Source organism: Podarcis bocagei, assembly GCF_964188305.1.
Source record: "Podarcis bocagei genome assembly, chromosome: 17".
Taxonomy (NCBI): domain Eukaryota; kingdom Metazoa; phylum Chordata; class Lepidosauria; order Squamata; family Lacertidae; genus Podarcis; species Podarcis bocagei.
The window spans coordinates 11,547,408-11,567,203 of record NC_138143.1 but is presented as its reverse complement, the minus strand read 5'-3'; the positions used below and the strand labels follow the sequence as shown (position 1 = coordinate 11,567,203).

The 19,796-nt window shown below is 46.2% G+C and overlaps 1 protein-coding gene across 3 annotated transcripts in view; it reads right to left on the bottom strand.

The window, feature by feature from the left end:
• SLC44A2 (solute carrier family 44 member 2 (CTL2 blood group)) overlaps nucleotides 1-19,796 on the bottom strand; it is a 63,001-nt gene that overhangs the window by 5,506 nt on the left and 37,699 nt on the right. For all 3 annotated transcript variants that reach the window (XM_081176405.1, XM_081176406.1, XM_081176407.1), the window contains exons 8-21: nucleotides 18,135-18,258; nucleotides 16,005-16,088; nucleotides 15,124-15,236; nucleotides 13,582-13,713; nucleotides 13,084-13,183; nucleotides 12,268-12,360; nucleotides 10,082-10,166; nucleotides 8,002-8,264; nucleotides 6,527-6,621; nucleotides 5,358-5,461; nucleotides 3,298-3,371; nucleotides 1,693-1,763; nucleotides 1,227-1,315; nucleotides 700-784 (exon numbers count right to left, since the gene is read on the bottom strand). In XM_081176405.1, coding sequence (XP_081032531.1) covers nucleotides 700-784; nucleotides 1,227-1,315; nucleotides 1,693-1,763; nucleotides 3,298-3,371; nucleotides 5,358-5,461; nucleotides 6,527-6,621; nucleotides 8,002-8,264; nucleotides 10,082-10,166; nucleotides 12,268-12,360; nucleotides 13,084-13,183; nucleotides 13,582-13,713; nucleotides 15,124-15,236; nucleotides 16,005-16,088; nucleotides 18,135-18,258 — 1,512 coding nt within the window. The remainder of the gene's footprint in view (nucleotides 1-699; nucleotides 785-1,226; nucleotides 1,316-1,692; nucleotides 1,764-3,297; nucleotides 3,372-5,357; nucleotides 5,462-6,526; nucleotides 6,622-8,001; nucleotides 8,265-10,081; nucleotides 10,167-12,267; nucleotides 12,361-13,083; nucleotides 13,184-13,581; nucleotides 13,714-15,123; nucleotides 15,237-16,004; nucleotides 16,089-18,134; nucleotides 18,259-19,796) is intronic.

Sequence of the window (19,796 nt, the reverse complement as noted above, 5' to 3'; positions counted from 1 at the left end):
GCGGGCTGTACATTTTAAATTGCCACTCTTCATTTTTTAGCACTCCCCATGACAAGGAGATACTAAAATGCAAAGTAGCCTCAAAATCAAAACTCTCAGCCTTCCCGGTTAGAAACTGCCCTCTTCAGTTAATCAGCTTCAGCTGATTAAATCTACCAATTAAACTTCGTAATCCAATTGATTAGCAAACGGGTGCTGGAAAATGCAGAGGCAAAATAAGGGCAGAAGGGCTGAGGGTTCTTTTGTAGCCTACAGCTTCTATGACTGGTATTCAAAAGTCAGTTTATCCGAATGTGTCCCCCAGAAGAGAAGTCAGTGATAGATGATATGACATAGATCACAATGAATCTGTTAGCCTTCTATGCACAACAGCAGTCTGTGCTGTAACAGACTGACATGGCTGTTATCTGGGCTGGAATATTCACTAGAGCCCAACCTTTTGGCAAAAGCAAGGCCCATGCAGGACCATTTTTTCTGGCCTGCATCATGCCTTCTGAGGGTCCTCTTGCACTATGGCCCAAGGAACCAGGAATTTGTGGTTCTTTTGTGGGTAGGGGAGGCATAGGAGAAACTGCCTGCAGGACATTATCAGCAGCTGCTGGTTTAATACCACAGTGACTGGAGCATTTCCTTTACAGTTTATAGTGCTTGGGCAAACGTGCTTGTTTCACTAGAATGGCACCAGAGCTGGATACTTACAAAAACACAGGAAGAGTGTGTCCACACACATGGCATACACACTGAAGAATCCGTGTGCAATTAGATAGGAGCCTACAACCACCGTCTGCAAGAAAAAGCAGAGAATCATCTCTGTTAGAGCTGCATCTCAGCTAGCCAGCGACTGCAAACTAGGAATGGCAGTGAAGCTGGACCTTTTGCAAGAAGTCAAGAGTTGAAACCTGGGTTCATAAAAGTCAAGATGATGACCTTGGGCCAGCCAGTTACTTTCTGCCAAATCTCACAGGGTTGTTGTGAGAATTCACCGCCTTGAACTCATTGCAGGTGAAATAAATGTAAGAGAGAGAGAGTCCAATATAGATATTACTGCAAATTAATAGTGGTTTTCTCCTCCCTCCCCCTGCGTCCTCAACAAGCAACACAACTAACAAGGACTAACTCAAACTATCATAGCTGAAAGACAGAGAATATGCAAAAGAAACTTTAGCTGCCAAGATATGTAGCAGGGGGGTTAAGAACTGAAAAAGTCCTTAGCTTAAGATACCAACCAGAATGGGGACCCAGTAGTAGTTGAGGGGTGGTGCTGTGTCTTGAATAACTTTTATCCTGTGGGTGAAAAAGAAGAAGGCAAGTATACCTAAAAGAGGAAAGAAAAACAAAATCATTTCATCTCAGAATTTTCTGGCTGATCTTCAAGTCAAACTTTTGAATCCATTCCTCCCCTCCTCCACCTCAGAAGCTATTCCCTCTGTCCCCCATGCATCTTTCGACAAGGTCTCTGCACAAATAAACACCCCCCTTCTCTGCAAAATTAGCTCTTGGACCTTGCGTTTTCTATCTGTGTGTAGTGGGAACAAGCTGAGCAGAAAGGAAGAAGCAAAACAATGCTGGGAATGAGGGGGCGGAGGGCCTCTGCAAATGGAAGGCATTTCATTCCCAAGGAGAAGCGGAATAAATCAGTTCAGAGGATGAAGGATATTTGAGAGGAGGCCTGAAATATCCCCAAGAACCTACCAACACTTCCCACAATCAGGAGTTTGCCAAGGAAAAGCAGGAAGTCTGTGACTTTATCCAGAACAGCAACCCTGAAAGCAGATAGAAGAAGAAACAAAAATTTTCTAAGCCTCCTCACCGTTGTGGAATTATGTTAGAGAAATATCTAGCAATGCCTAGAAGAGATTCCCGAGTAGAGTTTCTGTAGGCAGCCTTTCCCAACCTGGTGCCCTCTAGATGTTGTTGGACCACAACTCCCAGAACATCAGGCAGTCCAATAGCATGTGTAGGGCACCAGGTTAGACAAGGCCAATTTAGATTATAGGTAAACGAACCGCCACACATTTCCCCTTGCTGGACTGGGCACAACCTACAGATCATGGGTTGCAGACCCCTGCAGTACACATGCCATTTTTGTGGCTCAGGATTTATATTGCTTCCCCATTCACACCACTGATACTGGACTTCACCATGCCTCTCCTCTCTCCACATTTCTCCTTTGTGCAGGGAAATTCTCAAGTCTGCATTCTCTCAAATAGCTAGTTCAAACAGAGCACATGAATCAAGCTCGTTCGCATCAAAATCACCAAGTTTGCAAGAAAATGATTCATTCCCAATTTTGAATTTAGAACTGCACAGGAAATATAGAACCCTGACCACATCCCCAAACCTTGCCTATAAGCCAGTGCAATGTTAATAACATTAATTTTATTATTAATATGCCACTCATCTGACTGGGTTGGCCCAGCCACACTGGGCAGCTTCCAGCAAAATATAAAAACACAATAAAATATTAAAAGTTTCCTGCTTTCAGTTTGTATAGTTATTAATCTCCTTGACATCTGGTGGTGATGGGGGGATTCCACAGGGCAGGTGCCACTACCAAGAAGGCCCTCGGCACCAGCCAACTGACATCTATTCCCTATTGCCTATATGCCCATTTGGGACGTGGGTGGCGCTGTGGGTTAAAACACAGAGCCTAGGACTTGCCGATCAGAAGGTCGGCGGTTCGAATCCCCGCAATGGGGTGAGCTCCCGCTGCTCGGTCCCTGCTCCTGCCAACCTAGCAGTTCGAAAGCATGTCAAAGTGCAAGTAGATAAATAGGTACCGCTCTGGCGGGAAGGTAATCAGCGTTTCCGTGCGCTGCTCTAGTTCGCCAGAAGCGGCTTAGTCATGCTGGCCACATGACCCGGAAGCTGTATGTTGGCTCCCTCAGCCAATAAAGCGAGATGAGTGCCGCAACCCCAGAGTCGGTCACGACTGGACCTAATGGTCAGGGGTCCCTTTACCCTTTACCTTTGGCACTCGGGATCCTTCCCAGTTCTAAAGATACGGGATACGACACCATGTCATTTTACATTGTGCGCCAGTTGGCAGAAGCGGCGCACCCTCTCTTGTAGCTTTGAGAGGATTCTTCAGCATGGGGTCGGGGCGGGTGGGAAGGCTGTCTCCGAACAAAGTGCTTAAAAGGGGGGGGAATGAGAGGGAACCTTAAAGCTGGAAGAATTTCATCCCGAAGTAGCTTGGCCAAGGAAGATGCTCCCCCACCAGCCCAAAGAAGCTGGCTATCCCTGTTTAAAGCCCTGAAGCAGTAATAACCAGGCAACTCATTGGCAGGCCCTCACCTGACGATATTCCTCATGAGCAGGAAAAAGGCATTTCTTGCAGAAGTGCAGAAGTTAGTGCCATAGATGGCAATCTGTGGGGGGGAAATCACCAAAGAGAATATGAACATTATGTCAAGTTGTCCAGGGTACTTTAATCAGGAGCTTTTGACCTCAAGCCCTGGACCAGATGGATGATTTACATTGATCGTGACTATGTGACATTTGCTCAACATCAGTGCTGCTCTGTTTCCAGAATGCCAAGAGGACTTGCAGGCAGAGAGAGCATGTTGGGAGTTTCTGTGCTTTCCTTTATGGTGTCTCTCTGTGCTGGTTCTTGTCAACTGTGGCCAAAGGTGGGATGACACCAAATGCAAGAATATAGATTGAATACCTCAACAGTTAATAAAGGATGGCTTATTGGCTTGGCCTAAAATGTTTCAAGTCTGTGGAACAGCCAACACAGCTTCTTTTCTAAAAAAAGTTAGTCATATCTTCCACACCATATCTGAGTATCTTTCGATAGAGCTCAAACCATAATGTCAACAGATTCAAAACACATTTGAGTCAATAGAACACCCTCTCTGCATCTTTAAGGTCTCCTCTTTATTTCCTTGTCATCAGAAGAACCAGCACAGGTTGAAAGAACAGGGATGTCTTGAGTACAAGGTTTGGTAGCAGTACCAAACATGTCATGTTACAGCATTCCCCAAATCACAGGGATCACCAGAGCTTTCCAAACTGTGTCGCGACATGTTAGTGTGTCGGCTGCAGTGTGTAGGTGTGTTACACAAATGCAAATTGCTCCCCGTACTCCTCCCAGGGCTGGAGAGGGGTTAGTTTAACTTCCGGCTTGCTAGTAAAACTGAATTACTGCGTCACAAAATGTTGCATGTCTAAAAGGTGTGTCACCAGCATAAAAAGTTTGGAAAGATTTGACCTAGACACATTCCAAGCCTCAATACACCTGAAAACAGAGGGCGGATCAACACTTGTGGTTTTCAGTGCTAAAAAAGAGTTATGGGATGATTCTGATAACCATATAGCCATATGACGTTCTTTTTTAACGTTCATAATGTGTTATTAAAATGTGACACCAGAGGGTGCTGCAGAGCAACCAACTACAATACGATCTTTATTGTCATTGTCCCATACAGAACAACAAAATTGAAAAAATCTACATCAGACATTCAAAACCAACAAGCCTGCTACTGGAAACCTGGAAGATGGTGTGGAAAGGAAGCAAAGGAGAAACCGAAAGCGGACCTTCCCTGTCTTGACGTTTTAGAACGATATTTCGAATATCATTCTAATAACGTTTAAAAGGTGAGTGTAGATCTAGCCAGAGGCTTCTTCGAGGTCTAAAGCAGGGACATATATACTATGAAACTAATGAACGTTAAGCTTTAAGGCCTCTAATCCTGGAGGAGCCCCAGAAGCAATTTAAGTCCACATTGCTTTTTAAAAAAATGGGTCTAGCAGGCGCAATTTGAGTCGCACGACTTAAATTGGTTACTTTTTTGTTGTACAGTCAAATCTCGGTTCCTGAATGCCTCCGTTTTGGAAAATTTTGGCTCCTGAATGCCAAAACCCCGGATGTAACAACTCTGGTTTTTGAACAATTTTCGGAAACAATTTCCGGCTTCTGAGCCGCATTTTTCATTTTTCCCCATTGACTTTGCAGCCAGCCCACTGATCCTCAGTTTTCAAACTTTTCGGAAGCCAAACCAGTCTTCCAGAATGGATTAAGTTTAAAAACTGAGGTTCCACTGTATACATTTCAACAATCCCAAAGTTTGAGATTCGGTAGCACAAATGTTGTAAAGGTTGTTGTAAACGACCCCACTGAAGAAGTCAACAGTGGTTACCCAGACCTCATTGCTGGTGGCAAAGGGGGCCCCCATAACAGTTCAGGCTTCAGGGTCCCCAAAATGTAGGTCCACCCCAGTCTAAAGTATGACTAAGGCATCTAATAGCCTCTCCTGCTAATAGCTTGGCTAACTGGTTTGGTAGTCATCCTCATGATCATCTGAGCATCTACAACTCTGCATGAATTCCCTGAGAACGGTCAGATTCCTCACCATAATGTAGGCATTCCTGTTCAAGAACTTGATGAACTTCTCGAGGCACCAGAAGCAGCATTTGAGACAGGTCAAGAAGAACTTGGCACACTTGTTGTCGGCAGCTAATGCAAGGATAGCAACAAAGAAGAGGAGGAGAAAAAATTATCTATTTGTCAGACTGGGCAGGAACCCATGCGCACAGTTGCTCAGCAGCACAGAATCTGGAATTGTCCTCAACACTTGAAGGATCCTAGCCTTTGTTATTAAAAAGAACAGCTTTTTAAAAGGGATAACTTCAAAAGTTATGCCCTTGGTCCAGAGTGCTGTGGAAAGCATCATTCAAGACAATGGGGAAATCTCAGCAAGCCAGTGATCTGTGTGTGCAGCAGATCTGCAGGATCAAACCATCTGTCTCTGTGAGTGGGGTGGGGTGGGAAGCTGCAGTGCTCAGGGGCCAGGGCTGTCTTGGCTTGTGGAGCTATTTGTAGTTCCCTCTTCCCCACCCTGTAATATACAGTCGTGCCTCGGAAGTCGAACAGAATCTGTTCCGGAAGTCCATTCGACTTCCAAAACATTCGGAAACCAAAGCACAGCTTCTGATTGGCTGCAGGAAGCTTCCAAAAATAGTTCACAAACCAGAATACTCACTTCTGGGTTTGCGGCGTTTGGGAGCCTAAACGTTTGAGAACTAAGCTGTTCAAAATCCAAGGTATGACTGTACTGCGATATTCTGCTGCTGCTACTCAACTGCCTGGCAAAAATTCCCCAAATCTGCAAAAAATTCAAGCCCTAACTGCATAACAAAGATGTGAGAAAACTGCAGAAAGAGACTTCTGCAGAAATTTCACACTATTAGCTTGTATTCTTGGCACAATTTTCACTTTGCTTATCGGGAGTTATAACTCATAGGCTTAACTGTATTCTCGGGCCAGGCACATCCTTCAACAGCACCCCAGAGCATAAAAATATCCCCTCTAAGAATACAAAAGGAGAGACTCAAGAATCCAAAGGCAGCCCCAAGATGTCTAGCTAGGTGGCAGAGAGAGGGAAAGGGAGAAGATCTCCCAATCTAAACATGGAAAAATGATTTCATGCCAACTGAGCCTACTGATGCATGGCCAAAGGAAAGAGGCGGACTCTCATTCCTAGCACACTTCCTGTACTAAATCCTTCCCCCTGCTCAGTACCTTTTAGCCTGTGATCCAAATATTCCAGCATGACTCGAATGACCTGGACAATAGCAAGAATGAGGGAGCCGAAGGCTAGTGAGCCAGTGTGATACCTGTTGGGGGGAGCAGAAAAATTGCATTTGCTGTGGCTTCAGAGCATTTGTGAACTCTGACTAAGGACATTGTATCAGCCTGCACAGTGGGATAGGAGACCCTGCTTGTCTAGCCACTAGGTACACTGGCCTGAGTTTCTCAAGTTCCATTTTGAACCCGAATTTCCATATTGGGCTTTGCAGCATATCCCTATGGGCTGTTAGCCTACTTCTAAGGCTCATTTACGCCAACTGGCTTTAAGCTCCCTCTGCCCGGAACCTGACCTCCTCCTGGGAAGAAATGACCAAAGCCCCCTTCGGTCATGGAACCATGCTAAGCACATTCCTGGAGCTTGCTTTGATATTAAATGCTTCTCATTCTGCCCTGGGACACCCCCACAGATCATGCAAATCAACCATCTCGAAATTATCCCGATTCAGATAAAGATGTCAACCAGAGATAAGGTTGTTGTTGGACTCCAAATCCCATCAGCCCCAAGCCAGCATGGCCAATATCCAGAAATGATGGTGGTTGTAGCCTGGCAACATCTGAAGGGCCACAGGTTGCCCAGCCCTGATGTTAAGTGGTAAACAAGGCTCTGTTCTCTGTATGCAATTAGAAATAACAAGCCTCTGCTGTGTGCCAGCTCCTAGGATATCAAAGCTCTTTTCTGTACCACAATGACTTGAACACTCTACCATTTTCCAGTCTGGATGCCCTATCTAGCCCAGAGTGCAGATAGTCCAGTACAGTGGTGCCCCGCAAGACGAATGCCTCGCAAGACGGAAAACTCGCTAGACGAAAGAGTTTTCAGTTTTGGAGGTGCTTCGCAAAACGAATCTCCTATGGGCTTGCTTCGCAAGACGACAATGTCTTGCCAGTTCCTGCTGGTTTTTTTTCCTTCCCCCCCCCTTTTTCTGAGCCGCTAAGCCGCTTATCAGCTGATCCGATCAGCAGATAAGCCGCTAAAAGCCTCTAATAGCGCCAATAGCGCTAATCTGCTAATCCTTCAATGGGCTTGCTTCGCAAGACGAAAAAAACCGCTAGACGAAGAGAATCACAGAACGGATTCTTTTCGTCTTGCGAGGCACCACTGTACTGAGCTGAAATCACTGTGCAGAGACCTGCCTTGTCTATCTAGGATCCCGTTCAGCCAACAAACCCTGCATCCTCCCCTGGTCCTCCAGAGCGCAGGGCAGCGTTTCTCAAATTTGGGTCTCCAGCTGCTGTTGGACTACAATTCCTATCATCCCTAGCCAGCAGGACCAGTGGCCAGAGAATTATGGGAGTTGTAGTCCAACAACAGGCGGAGACCCAAAGCATGAGAAACACTGATGCAGGGACTTCTGACGGTCAAGAATTGCGTGCTGCAACTCTCCTGCCCACCCCAGTCTTTGTACCTGAGTGCTCTGCCAAAGGAGGAGAAGAGAGGGAAGGCTGGCATGTCATCCGGTTTCTTAAAGGCCCAATAGTACGAGGCAAAAGCTCCGGCTAGTGTGACTTGGCCCAAGGCAATGACAAAGTTTGCCAGCCAGAAGAACATAAAGACATTGTAGATCTGGAAGATGATGAGGTACTTGTGGTAGGTGCTCTCGCCACCATAGAAGGCAAAGAGGCAGCGAGAGCTTGGGCACACTTTGGTGACATTGGAAGTATTGAAGGTCTAAAAAAAGAAGGAAGAAAATGATATTACTCTCATCGCTATGGGAGCCAGACAGGCAGCTTCAGAATTCCACTTGAATATATTTTCATTAAGGATTTCTTACGTTTACAAAAAATACATGCGTTTTTTCAAGTTGTGTTTTCTACAGTTTCATTTCTTGTGAGACATTAGTGTTATATACAGTGTTAGGTTGGGAAGAAAAAGGCGGAAAGAGGGGGAGGAGGGAATGGTGAGTGGGGTTGGGTGACAATGCTATTCTTCTACTTAGTGTGTAGGGGGGGTTTTGTGTCAACATCACTTGTGTGGGTTCTCTTACTCTGCTTGTTGTATTTCCTTGGTGGGGAGAGAGCTTGGGGGTGGCCTAGGGTATGGTTGGCTGTAGTGAGATTTGTTTTTGTGTGTGAGTGGGGTGTGTGTGTGTGTGTTTGGATCAGGTCAGCCAGATTGATTTGTATGCTGTCAGCAGATTCTTGTTGTTGTTTTGTTGGGCTGTGTATGTGCTACCGGGGTGAAGGCACCCACTTGAGAATGAGGGCGTGTGGCAGTTCTGTTTGCATCATGTTCTGTTTTAGAAATGGATACGAGTACTTAGATCTGGGCAGGTTGATGGGAGGAAGCTGCAGCTTGCGACATTAACATTTTGAAATCTCTCCCCAAATTGTGGGTCAGTATTTTAGAGTTGGGACCCTGCCAGAAAAAATGAAGTCAGGTCATTCTTGCAAACGTGTCATGTGGGGCTTCCCTTTTCAGTTCTCCACAGGGTGGGCAGGCAGGGGGAACTGAGATATTGGGTCAAGCCATATTTCCCACCTCCTCAAAGGGGTGGGCAAATCCCCAGCAGAGAGGCGACTCTTACTGCATAGCTTTCATGATGTTTGGCTGGGATGAGGTGGGGACACAGGGAAGCAAAACCACAATGTGAAAGGGGGTAATATGTAGCATGTACAACTGATCAGGAAGTTGGGGGCAGGCAGCAGCTGATTTCATATACAAACACAATCAATGAACTTACGCCTCTCCCAGGTGCTGGCATTACCCCTGCCTCTTCCTTTTGAGAACTAGTTCCCTAATCTGGTATCGTCCAGATTTGGGCAGACACCATGTGAGAGGTTTGCAGTTATCACAAGATAACTTGACTCTGTGAAACTTCAATCAAAGTGGGATTTCAGCCTCCACGCAGCAGGTGACCATCATACCACACAGGTTGTCTGAATCCACCCAGAATCAGGATGCAAGGGAGATCCCACAGCCTCCATGGGCCACTCAGAATTTAAGCTTTCTACAACAGAAGTTCCCGACCTGTGGTCTGCAAGCTTTATTCAGGTGACCCGCAGTGAGTGAACGTTCGTATCAATTTTTAATGGCGTTTTTACTGCTTCTTTTATTTCCTATACTTTATGTTACTGTATTACAATCTGAATTCATTATCAAGTTTATGAGAGTTCTTAATTTGTAAGAAATAAAAGCAGCAATGCAAATACAGTTAAAGATCATGCGGCACATGGCACACCACATTACAATTGCTACAATAGGCAGAAAAATAATTAAGACCCTCGGCAGATTTTTGAGCAGTCTGGCAGGGGAGGAGGAAGCATTTGGGAATGAATGCCTGTTCCACAGTATTTGGGCCAAGTCTGCAACGTGACTCCTGGAGCACTGCCTCAATTCCAGAAGGAAGAATAATGCTGTATTCTGTACCCAGCTGAACCTTCAAGAGAAGCCCCGTGGAGAAAGCAAGACAATAATTCTAGACACATCCTTTTTTGCCCATTATGCAATGAAGACAACTCCATTAGTGACTATTTCAGATTTCTTACCTCTGGGTTGCAGGTCGTTCTGGCATAAATGCACTCTGTCTCGTTGAACACCTTGTAGACAGCTTCATTGGAGGTAGACAAGAAACTGGGAGCAGTCAAGGAGCTTTGCAGAAATTTACGACCCATTCTTGCTGGCTTGAAAGCAGACTTGGAACACCGGGCAGTTTTCTGGAATCCCTCCCACCCAACCATACCCCCTTAATCTTTATTTACCTGGATTGACTCAACGGGTCTACTTCCAGATGGCTGGACAGAGGTAATAGTTATTCCAATCTATAAAAAAGGACCTATGCCAGACCCGGCGAGCTATAGACCAATCAGCCTTCTGCCCATACCCAGCAAACTATATGCCAAACATCTTTATATTAAGCTAACCAGCTGGCTGGAAACTGAAGCTGAACTGAAACTGAAGCTATTCTAGCGGAAGAGCAGGCGGGTTTCAGGCAAGGCAGATCCACCATAGACCATTGCTTCACCCTAGCCTATTTAATTGACAAATATGCCAAAAAATCCCGTGGGGTGCTATACGCAGCCTTTATCGATCTAAAGGCTGCCTTCGATTCAATTCCACGTGCAAGACTCTGGGACAAATTGAGTGCATCAAGTATAGACAAAAGACTATTATTTCTGATCAGCTGTTTATATAAAGACACGGTGTTGTATGTAAGAACTTCGTTAAATGGCCATCTCATAGGACCAGTTCCTGTCAGCAAGGGGGTCAAGCAAGGTTGCATCCTGGCCCCAGTTCTATTCAACTATTACATCAATGATATGGTTAACTGTTTGTCATCTCCGGACTTCCATGCCCCCAAACTGGCTGACAAATCAATATCCGTGCTTTTGTATGCTGATGATGCGATACTCCTATCTCGAACAAGAATAGGCTTAAATAGGCTCATAGGTGAATTTTCAGCATACTGTAGGAGAGAGCAACTGGTAATAAATTATCAGAAAACAAAAATCATGGTTTTTGGAAGGAAATGCAGACAGTACAGCTGGAGGATGGATAACCAGACAATCGAACAGGTTAAAGCCTTTAAATATCTGGGTATCGTCTTCCAGTCGACCGGGTCCTGGGACGTCCATCAAAAATATGCCAAAGAAAAAGCAGCTCAAAGTATTAAGATGCTGTTGCGCTTCTTTTACACGAAGGGGGGCAGATATATTCCAGCAGCCTTTGAAGTCTTTCAGGCAAAACCTCTGGCGCAGTTACTGTATGGGGCACAAATCTGGACGGGGAACCACTGCTCAAGTCTTGAAACTGCTCAGTCTAAATTCCTAAGGCAGATATTCGGTGTCCCCTCCTGTGTCCCAAACGCAGCTTTACGACTCGAGGCCTGCCTCCCATCTGTAGAAACTCAGACCTGGCAAAGAACACTCAACTATTGGCTTCGTCTTAATCTAAATCCACCCGGTCTACTGCCTCTAGTAATGCAAGACCCTCATAAAAGCATGTGGTTCAAAACCGTGCATCAAAAACTCCTTACATGCGGTCTGCATTCGCAATCCCTACTATCAATGGGCCTCATTAAAGCAAAGAGTCTAATAGGCCAGCGCCTGAAAGACATTGAACGGCAAAACAACCTGACTATTTTAAAGAAAATGTGCCCATGGTATACTTATTTTCCCCCTTCCCACTTTGACTTCCCAGCTTCATATCTGTTTAAACTAACCATCCCAAAATACAGACGCGCCTTTACATTGGCTAGATGGGATGTTCTTCCCTCAGCTGTACTCGAAGGTCGTTACCAAAAGACTCCATATGAAAAACGACTCTGCCCATGTAGAGATGGTAACACGGAAACAGTGTCCCACGTCCTCCTATCCTGCCCCCTTTATAAAGACCTAAGGAATGAGATTATTACTCCACTCATTCTCCCCAACCCCGGCCGTCCACAAGATATTATGCTGTTCTTTCTCTTATCTGATACGGATAGTCAGACAACAGAGAAGGTCGCAAGGTACATCGAGAGAGCTGTGAAACTGAGGGCCACCATCTGAGTGACAGACCTGTTCATCTGACGGACCTCCTTTTGTTTGTTTCTATCCCCTTTTCATGTTTATCCTACTTTATTTTTAATTCTTGTATAGCTGTTGCCTGTTGGCTTTGCTAATAAAGTTTTGATTGATACCCCCTTAATCCATTGTCCCATGAGAGCAGGGGAGGGGGGACTGAGTAAGGATACACAGCTGTGCTGGCCCAATAAGCAATACAGAGACACACCAGGAAGAAAGTGCAGAGAGGGAACAGCAAGGATGTCATGATGTGACCAATCGCTCTGTCAGAGGGGACAGGAGAAAGAAAAGGTACACAAGTCAGTTTCGAGGCCCCAACTCTGTCTAGGCAGGGCAAGGACCCTCTGTCACATTTCCCTTTAGCTTCACTGTGGACTGGCTTCCTGTCTCACCAAGAAGAGTTGCCAGATCCCACTCTAGGAGTGACGATTCACTGCAGCTACTCTCCTCTCACACTTCTACTAGAAACAATTATCCAACGATCCCCTGGGAGTGGCGGGTCAGACTGTGTCTGAGATGGACATTCTCACTTACTACAGTCGTACCTTGGAAGTCAAACAGAATCCATTCCGAAAGTCCATTCGACTTCCAAAACGTCTGAAAACCAAATTGCGGCTCCTGAAGCCAATCAGAAGCCACGGAAGCCCCGTCGGACATTTGGGTTCAAAAGAACGTTCGCAAACCAGAACAATCACTTCTGGGTTTGCAGCGTTCAGGAGCCAAAACGGACGGGTTCCAGGGCGTTCAGGATCCAAGGTATGACTGTACTGTATTTCTAGTTAGAAGGTAGTTGCCCTGAACCCTGGAGCTGTCTGTTTTTGACTCTTTGATGTTGGCTAGTCCCACTAGATTTCCCAGCAGCAGAATCAGACAGAACAGCAAACTGTTGTGGATATCTGCAAACACTAGGGATGGGGGGGTGGGGGTGGAGAGATAAAAGCACCCTTGCAAGGCGATCTATTGGGCACATGCCACATCAGGCTCACCTGCTGGCTTCCTTGATCAATGCAATGGCAATGAGAATCCTCTTGCGCAAGAAGATGAGCAGTAAAATGATGACAACCTCCACAATGCATAGGATGATCACTGGGCAAGGAAATAGAGAGAGGTGAAGTGGAAGAGAGAGAAAGACAAGAGAGAGGAACGTGAGCCCTCCTGCGCTCTGATTCCACAAAGCAGGGTAAAACACCAAACAAGTGACACTGGATGGTTCTTGGAGCAAGTCACTTTTGGGGACCATCTGGCTCTTCTGATGTTGTTGGACTGCAACTTGCATCAGCCTCAACCAGCATGGCCAATAGTCAGGGATGATGCAAGATTGAGCTCAACAATTCCTCAAGGGCTACAGACTTCCCAGCCCTGGGTCTGCGCAGAGGCCTGAAGAAGACCTTCTCCTCCTCCTGGTCTTTCATCTACACATAGGAGGGCATGGCTAACAAAGAGACACACTCATTGCGAAGCGCTCAGCTGAGCAGAAGACTTACTGAAGGCCAGCCAGGTTTGCTTCAGATGTAGGTAGACACGGAGATCTGTCTGGAACCCAAGTTCTTTTAGGGAAACATCAGAACCAGCCTGTCCTTTCAGCTGGGCATATTCCATGTAGCAATGAAAGATTCCTGCAAGATGAAAGCAGCAGTGAACATACCGCCAACATACCAAATGGTTGAAAGCTGTCCCGCTGTTAAACACCAGAGCGCAAAGCATACCAATGGGGAAGCAAGTTCAGAAGTGCCTGTCATATCAAAGGTTTAGGGAAGGAGCAGTCCAGGCTTGTCCTCAAGGCTTTATCTGATTTCCTATGTTCAATTCTGTTGCAATAGTTCATGAGAATTATTCACAGTTTGAAAAGGATTTAGATCAGTTCAGTTCAAGTTGCCAGGTTGTGGATAGAGGAGGAGTTGAATGAAAAGGTGGAAGGGGATCTTATTAATAATCATCATTTATGAACTGCTTAATGACATCATGTCCACACACGTTCTGTGAAAACCAGATGCTACTTATGCAGAGAGGGGAAAGATGTCAACAGTCTGAATATAACGTAAAGAGCACGGTCTTCCGAAGTGATATTCTAACACAGAATTAGAAGGACCAATTAACTTGCAACAGGGAAAGGTTTATCATCTATTCAGAAATTACAGACTGTTGAAATCTTTTCCAACTACAACTAAGTTGTTCACCAGGGCAACTTTCCCTTCCTCTTCCTCAAGACATGAGTTACTTCCAAGTGCAACATATAAAAAAAAACTATTTAAGGGGGACAGGAAGGATACCTGAAGAGGCTACTGTAGAAGTGACCGGTGCTACATCAAACTTCCTAACTTCTACTTGATCCTCAAGCTCACCTTCCCTGGATTCACAGAGGAAACAATTTTATAATTTGCACAGCAAGATCTATAAAGGTCATTCAGAGCATCCCCTAAACTGAGGCAAAGATCCAAAACAATGCCATTACTCTAGGCCCAGTTCCAGCATCAACGAGCAAAGTCACAAGTAAGGGGATTCTCAAAGAGAGGTCTAGCAAGGCTCACCTGAGTGACAGTAAGCAAGCTGTGCCACCTGCCACAAGTGGAAAGGGAGAGGTTTCACCACCAAGAGTGGGTGGAAGGAAGCATATGGTGCTGAGATAGACCATTAGTGGGAATGTATACCTGAAGGAGTGTCTCCACTCCCATTGTTCAGCCCAGACACTGAGGTCCAGCTCTGAGGATCTCGTGACAGTTCCTTCACTGTGAGAAGTGAAGTTACTGGGAAACTGGCAGAGGGCCTTCTCAGTAGTGGCACCCATCCTGTGGAATGCCCTCCCATCAGATGTCAAGAAAATAAACAATTATATAAAGGCAATCCTATATAGGGAAGCTTTTTTATGTTTGATGTTTTACTGTGTTTGATGTTTTAATTTCTTGGAAGCCACCCAGACTGGGCAACCCAGTCAGAGAAGTGAGGTATAAGGAATAAATTATTATTATTATTTATTCCAGTAGGCATCCAGCCCACCTGCCCAGATCCCTGGGCTTAACCAAACTCACCATATCCAAGCACCAGGATCACCAGCACAATCATCACCCAGACCATGATCCCTGCTAGGAACCGGAGCAGGACAATAAAGATGAGACTGACCACCATGGAAATCACCAGACCTCTGCAGATAGAAGACAACAAGGGATTTCTCAAGACGTTCTTGAACTACCAAGCAAGTCACAACCTACTGGGCGAAGATGCTGCGTTGCACAAACATTTTAACTACTTGGGGTAAACGAATCAGTAGCAGAATGAAGGTGAACAGTGCAAATTATATCAAGGAAATTTAACTTAATTATGGGTCATAAAAAGCTGACAAAAGGGGCTATGAACCATTAGCAAGAAGGTAGTTGACAGGCAAAGAACTGCAGAGACCAGGGAACCAAAGAGATAAGCATGGGCAAAAAAGGGGTAGGAATCGCAGAGAATGGTCTGAGGGCCTTTGATACGCCATATAAGCAGCTCTGAGACTGATCCCCTTAATCCTTTGGAACAGTGATGTGATATATTAAATAAATAAATACATAGAGAGAAGGGTGTGGGGCTGAATCTGATACAGTGATTTGAACCTATCATGAAAAAACCCTCTGGTTGCAAGTCTCAGTTCAGTATTTCAATCTTTAATAATAATAATGGAGAAAAGTGCCAAGTGGCCCATAAGGACTCTTGTGGTGTTCCTTTTCACTACTTTCAAGGGGAAAATACAGAAGACACGGGTCTTCACAATGGTGAAATGCTCAGCTGGACATCCAGAACTTGAAAAACTCCTAAGATGGCCTGTAAGCCTGAAAGGTCCTTTGCCTTTGGAACAGAACCAGAGCTTCCTTTTTGCTACTCCCATTAGACTTCTCATTCCACCCTTAGCTGGACTATTCCGTTCTCTGCTCACATTATTATCCAGTACCAGGAAACAGTGTAATCTTCAAAGATCTTCATAGCCACTTGTCTCGCCTCTAGAACCACATTTGCTTTTCTGGAATTCAAAGTAAGAAGAAGTGAGAAGAACAGGAAAGGTGAAGAAATGTACATCCAAGGCTTTTTCCTTTAATTTTTTTGGGGGGCCCCAACAGAGTGTGGCCCTAAGCTATACAGTCATACCTCGGGTTGCGAACGTGATCCGTGCGGGAGGCACGTTCGCAACCCCACAGCGTTCGCAGCCTGAAGCGCTGCGTCTGCGCACACGCATGACGCGATTCAGCGCTTCTGCACATGACATCATTTTGCACTTCTGCGTATGCGCGAGTGCCAAAACCTGGAAGTCTGGTACTTCCGGGTTCAGTGCAGTCCGCAACCCGAAAACGCGCAACCCACAGCGTTCGTAACCCAAGGTATGACGGTAGCTTGTTTAGCTTATACGTAAAGCCGGCACTGGTGGAGACGCTCCTTCAGGTATACTGGGCCAAGGCCATTTAAGGCTTTAAAGTTCAGCACCAACACTTTGAATTTTATTCAGATACATACTGGGAGCTTTATTTGAGATAAGAAAGCTACAGAGTCTGGTGTTAGGTAGAGCACTAACTGCTCACTGACACTGCAGGAACTTCACTTCTGCTGGGTTAGGGCTACTGAGAGTCTCAACAATTGTGAGCACAGGATTTCCTTTTGCATGGGGAGAAGGATGGTTAACAAGCAGAGGGCAGTTCCATATATGCAGCACATTTAAGGTTCTATATCTCAAGGCCTGCGAAGCATTTTCATCATGCTGTCCAGAAGGACTTTGGCAGTATCCCAGAAAAGGAATTGGAAAATCCTTGTAGCTGCAAGAGAACACGGAATATAGCAAGTCTCCTGGAAGAAGTGGAACCTTTTTTTGGCCAGGGTAAGATGGGACACAGGAGGCGCTGTGGTCTAAACCACTGAGCCTCTTGGGCTTGCCAATCAGAAGGTCAGCGGTTCAAATCCCTGCAACGGGGTGAGCTCCCATTGCTCGGTCCCAGCTCCTGCCAAGCTAGCAGTTCAAAAGCACGTCAAAGTCCGGCAGGACGGTAAATGGCGTTTCCGTTCGTTGCTCTGGTTTCATCAGAAGCAGCTTAGCCATGCTGGCCACATGACCCAGAAAAACTGTCTGTGGACCAACGCCAGCTCCCTCGGCCTGTAAAGCGAGATGAGTGCCGCAACCCCAGAGTCGTCTGCGACAGGACTTAACTGTCAGGGGTCCTTTAAAAAGGTAAAGGTAAAGGGACCCCTGTTCCCCTGTTCAGGGAAGTTTTTAATATGTAACGCTGTACTGTTTTTAACACTGACTGGGGGCCGCCCAGAGTGGCTGGGGAAACTCAGCCAGATGGGCGGGGTATAAATAATAAATTATTATTATTATTATCATTAGGTCCAGTTGTGACCGACTCTGGGGTTGCGGCGCTCATCTTGCTTTATTGGCCAAGGGAACCGGCGTACAGCTTCTGGGTCATGTGGCCAGCATGACTAAGCCACTTCTGGTGAACCAGAGCAGTGCACAGAAACACCATTTACCTTCCCACCAGAGTGGTACCTATTGATCTACTTGCACTTTGACGTGCTTTCAAACTGCTAGGTTGGCAGGAGCAGAGACTGAGCAACAGGAGCTCACCCCGTCGTGGGGATTCGAACCACCAACCTTCTGATCGGCAAGTCCTAGGCTCTGTGGTTTAACCCACAGCGCCACCCGCGTCCCTCAGGGGTCCTTTACCTTTACCATTTTAAGGTGGAAGATGGCATGTGATTTCCCTAATGGATTAGAAGAGATGGGGGTCTTCTCAGCACATACCCCACCTTTTCCTCTACAATCCCCACCAGCCCCATCTGTTGTCTCAACACAACCCTTGTTTTTCTAATGTCCCAGTTTCTGCCACCTGTGATGAAAAGAACTAGAGCAAGAAAACTACAAATTACTGGGGACCAAATCCCCAGGCCGAAAAACTAGAATAACACAAGTAAATTAAGCAAAGTCGGCAAAAAGTATTCTTTGGCCAATTTTGGAATAACTAGGTCTACAAAGCCCCATTCTGCTCATCGCCACCCAACACACACACTTAAGACTCACTTGGCCCCTTCCAGAAGTTCCGTCACATTCCTCTCATGTCCTTTTCCATCATTAAAGGTGGTCTTGTTCCCAACCATGATGACCCCTTTCTTCGAGCTGACTGCAGGTAGACATCTGCGAGCCACTGAGGATCACAACATGTAAGAGATCTAAGCAGCAGGAAGACTAGTACGCATCCGCTCCCCTTGTTCTCTGCTTAAAAGACCCTCTATAATCAGCGGGCCGAGAGGAAAACTACAACACCCACCCACACCCCAAGCTGGTTTCAAGCAGGTAAGAGTGAGATTTGGCAACTGAAGAGGCAAAGTGGGGGTTGCGAATGGGCTAAATCCTTATGCATACTTGGCAATTTCATCTGATGCTTGGAGTGACCTCCCGCAACCTACTACAGGAACATAGGCGCCGACTCCATGGGGCCTGAGGGGGCCCGAGCCCCCTCAAAAATTCGTTTGGGGGGGCTCTGCCCCCCCCAATAATCTCGGGCGCCCCTCCAGCAGAGCGCCACCGCCGCCCCTCCCCCAGCCCAAAATGCACAGGGTCGGGCTACATGCCTCCTGCCCTCCCTCCCGAGCAAAAGCTCCACCCAATTTCCTTCGGAGCTGATTAATAGGCGCAGCACGCTCTCCCCTATTCGCTCACGAGGAGGCGGCGCCACTTTATCTGCATATTCATGAGCTTATTTATTATTCATGAGCTTTCCCGGGGCCCCCCAATATTTTTTATAAGTCCGCGTCCCTGTACAGGAACCAGGGCTCCACTCAGCGTATACTGAATTGGTGTCAGGATACTTAGTGTAGAACAAGACCTCTTTATAGATTATTGCATCTCCATCCCTTGCCCCAACACCCAAGAGTTAACTGATAACTCACTGAGTAATCAGCACCCCAAGGCCTCGCCCATTCACGTGTTTGTAATGATCATGACTAGCCTGAAGACTTGTTTCAAACTTCGTTGTGATTTAATAGATGCTTTATTTGCCAGAGACATTCAAAATGAGTCAGAGGGACAGGTGTAATCAGATTACTTCCTTTTCTCCTTGTGCAGCTGTAGCTGTCCTTCATATTCAAATCCTCTTGCCTGGCTCACAGCTCTCCCTCATCTCCACAAAGGGTGCAGCTCACAAGCAAAGTCAAGCCCTGGGGGTGGGGTGGGGGGAGCCAGCAAGGAGTTCCCGACCTAGTATTCCCAGACGTCACTGGGGAAAATACATAACCTTTCTACCCAACCCAAATATCTATTTCTGCTTTCTTATGTTCCTTCAGAATTAATTCGATTTTCTTAGAGAGGGGGTTGATATTTAAAATTCACACCGAGCCAACCTGCTCGGGTGTGGGTTCAGGGATCACGTATGGTAGCCAACTTTTAATTTCAAAAATTCGGGTGGTAGGTCAGGAGGCGGGGCCACACAAGGAAATTGACGCAAGTGTAATTCCCACAACTGTGGGTGCCACATCGCCAGGTTGCTCTGCCTTTCCTCACCTTGGCTAAATAAAGCCTGGTGGGGGAGGCAGCAGCAAAGGAACAACACAGAAGAACCCCACAGTCTTTATTGCAGCCATGTCTGAAATGGTGTGCAAGGTCTGAAGTCAACTATCTTGTGCTCTAGTGCATATGTAGAGCGTTCTAAAGGTGAAAATGATGGTTACTTCCATTCAAATAGTT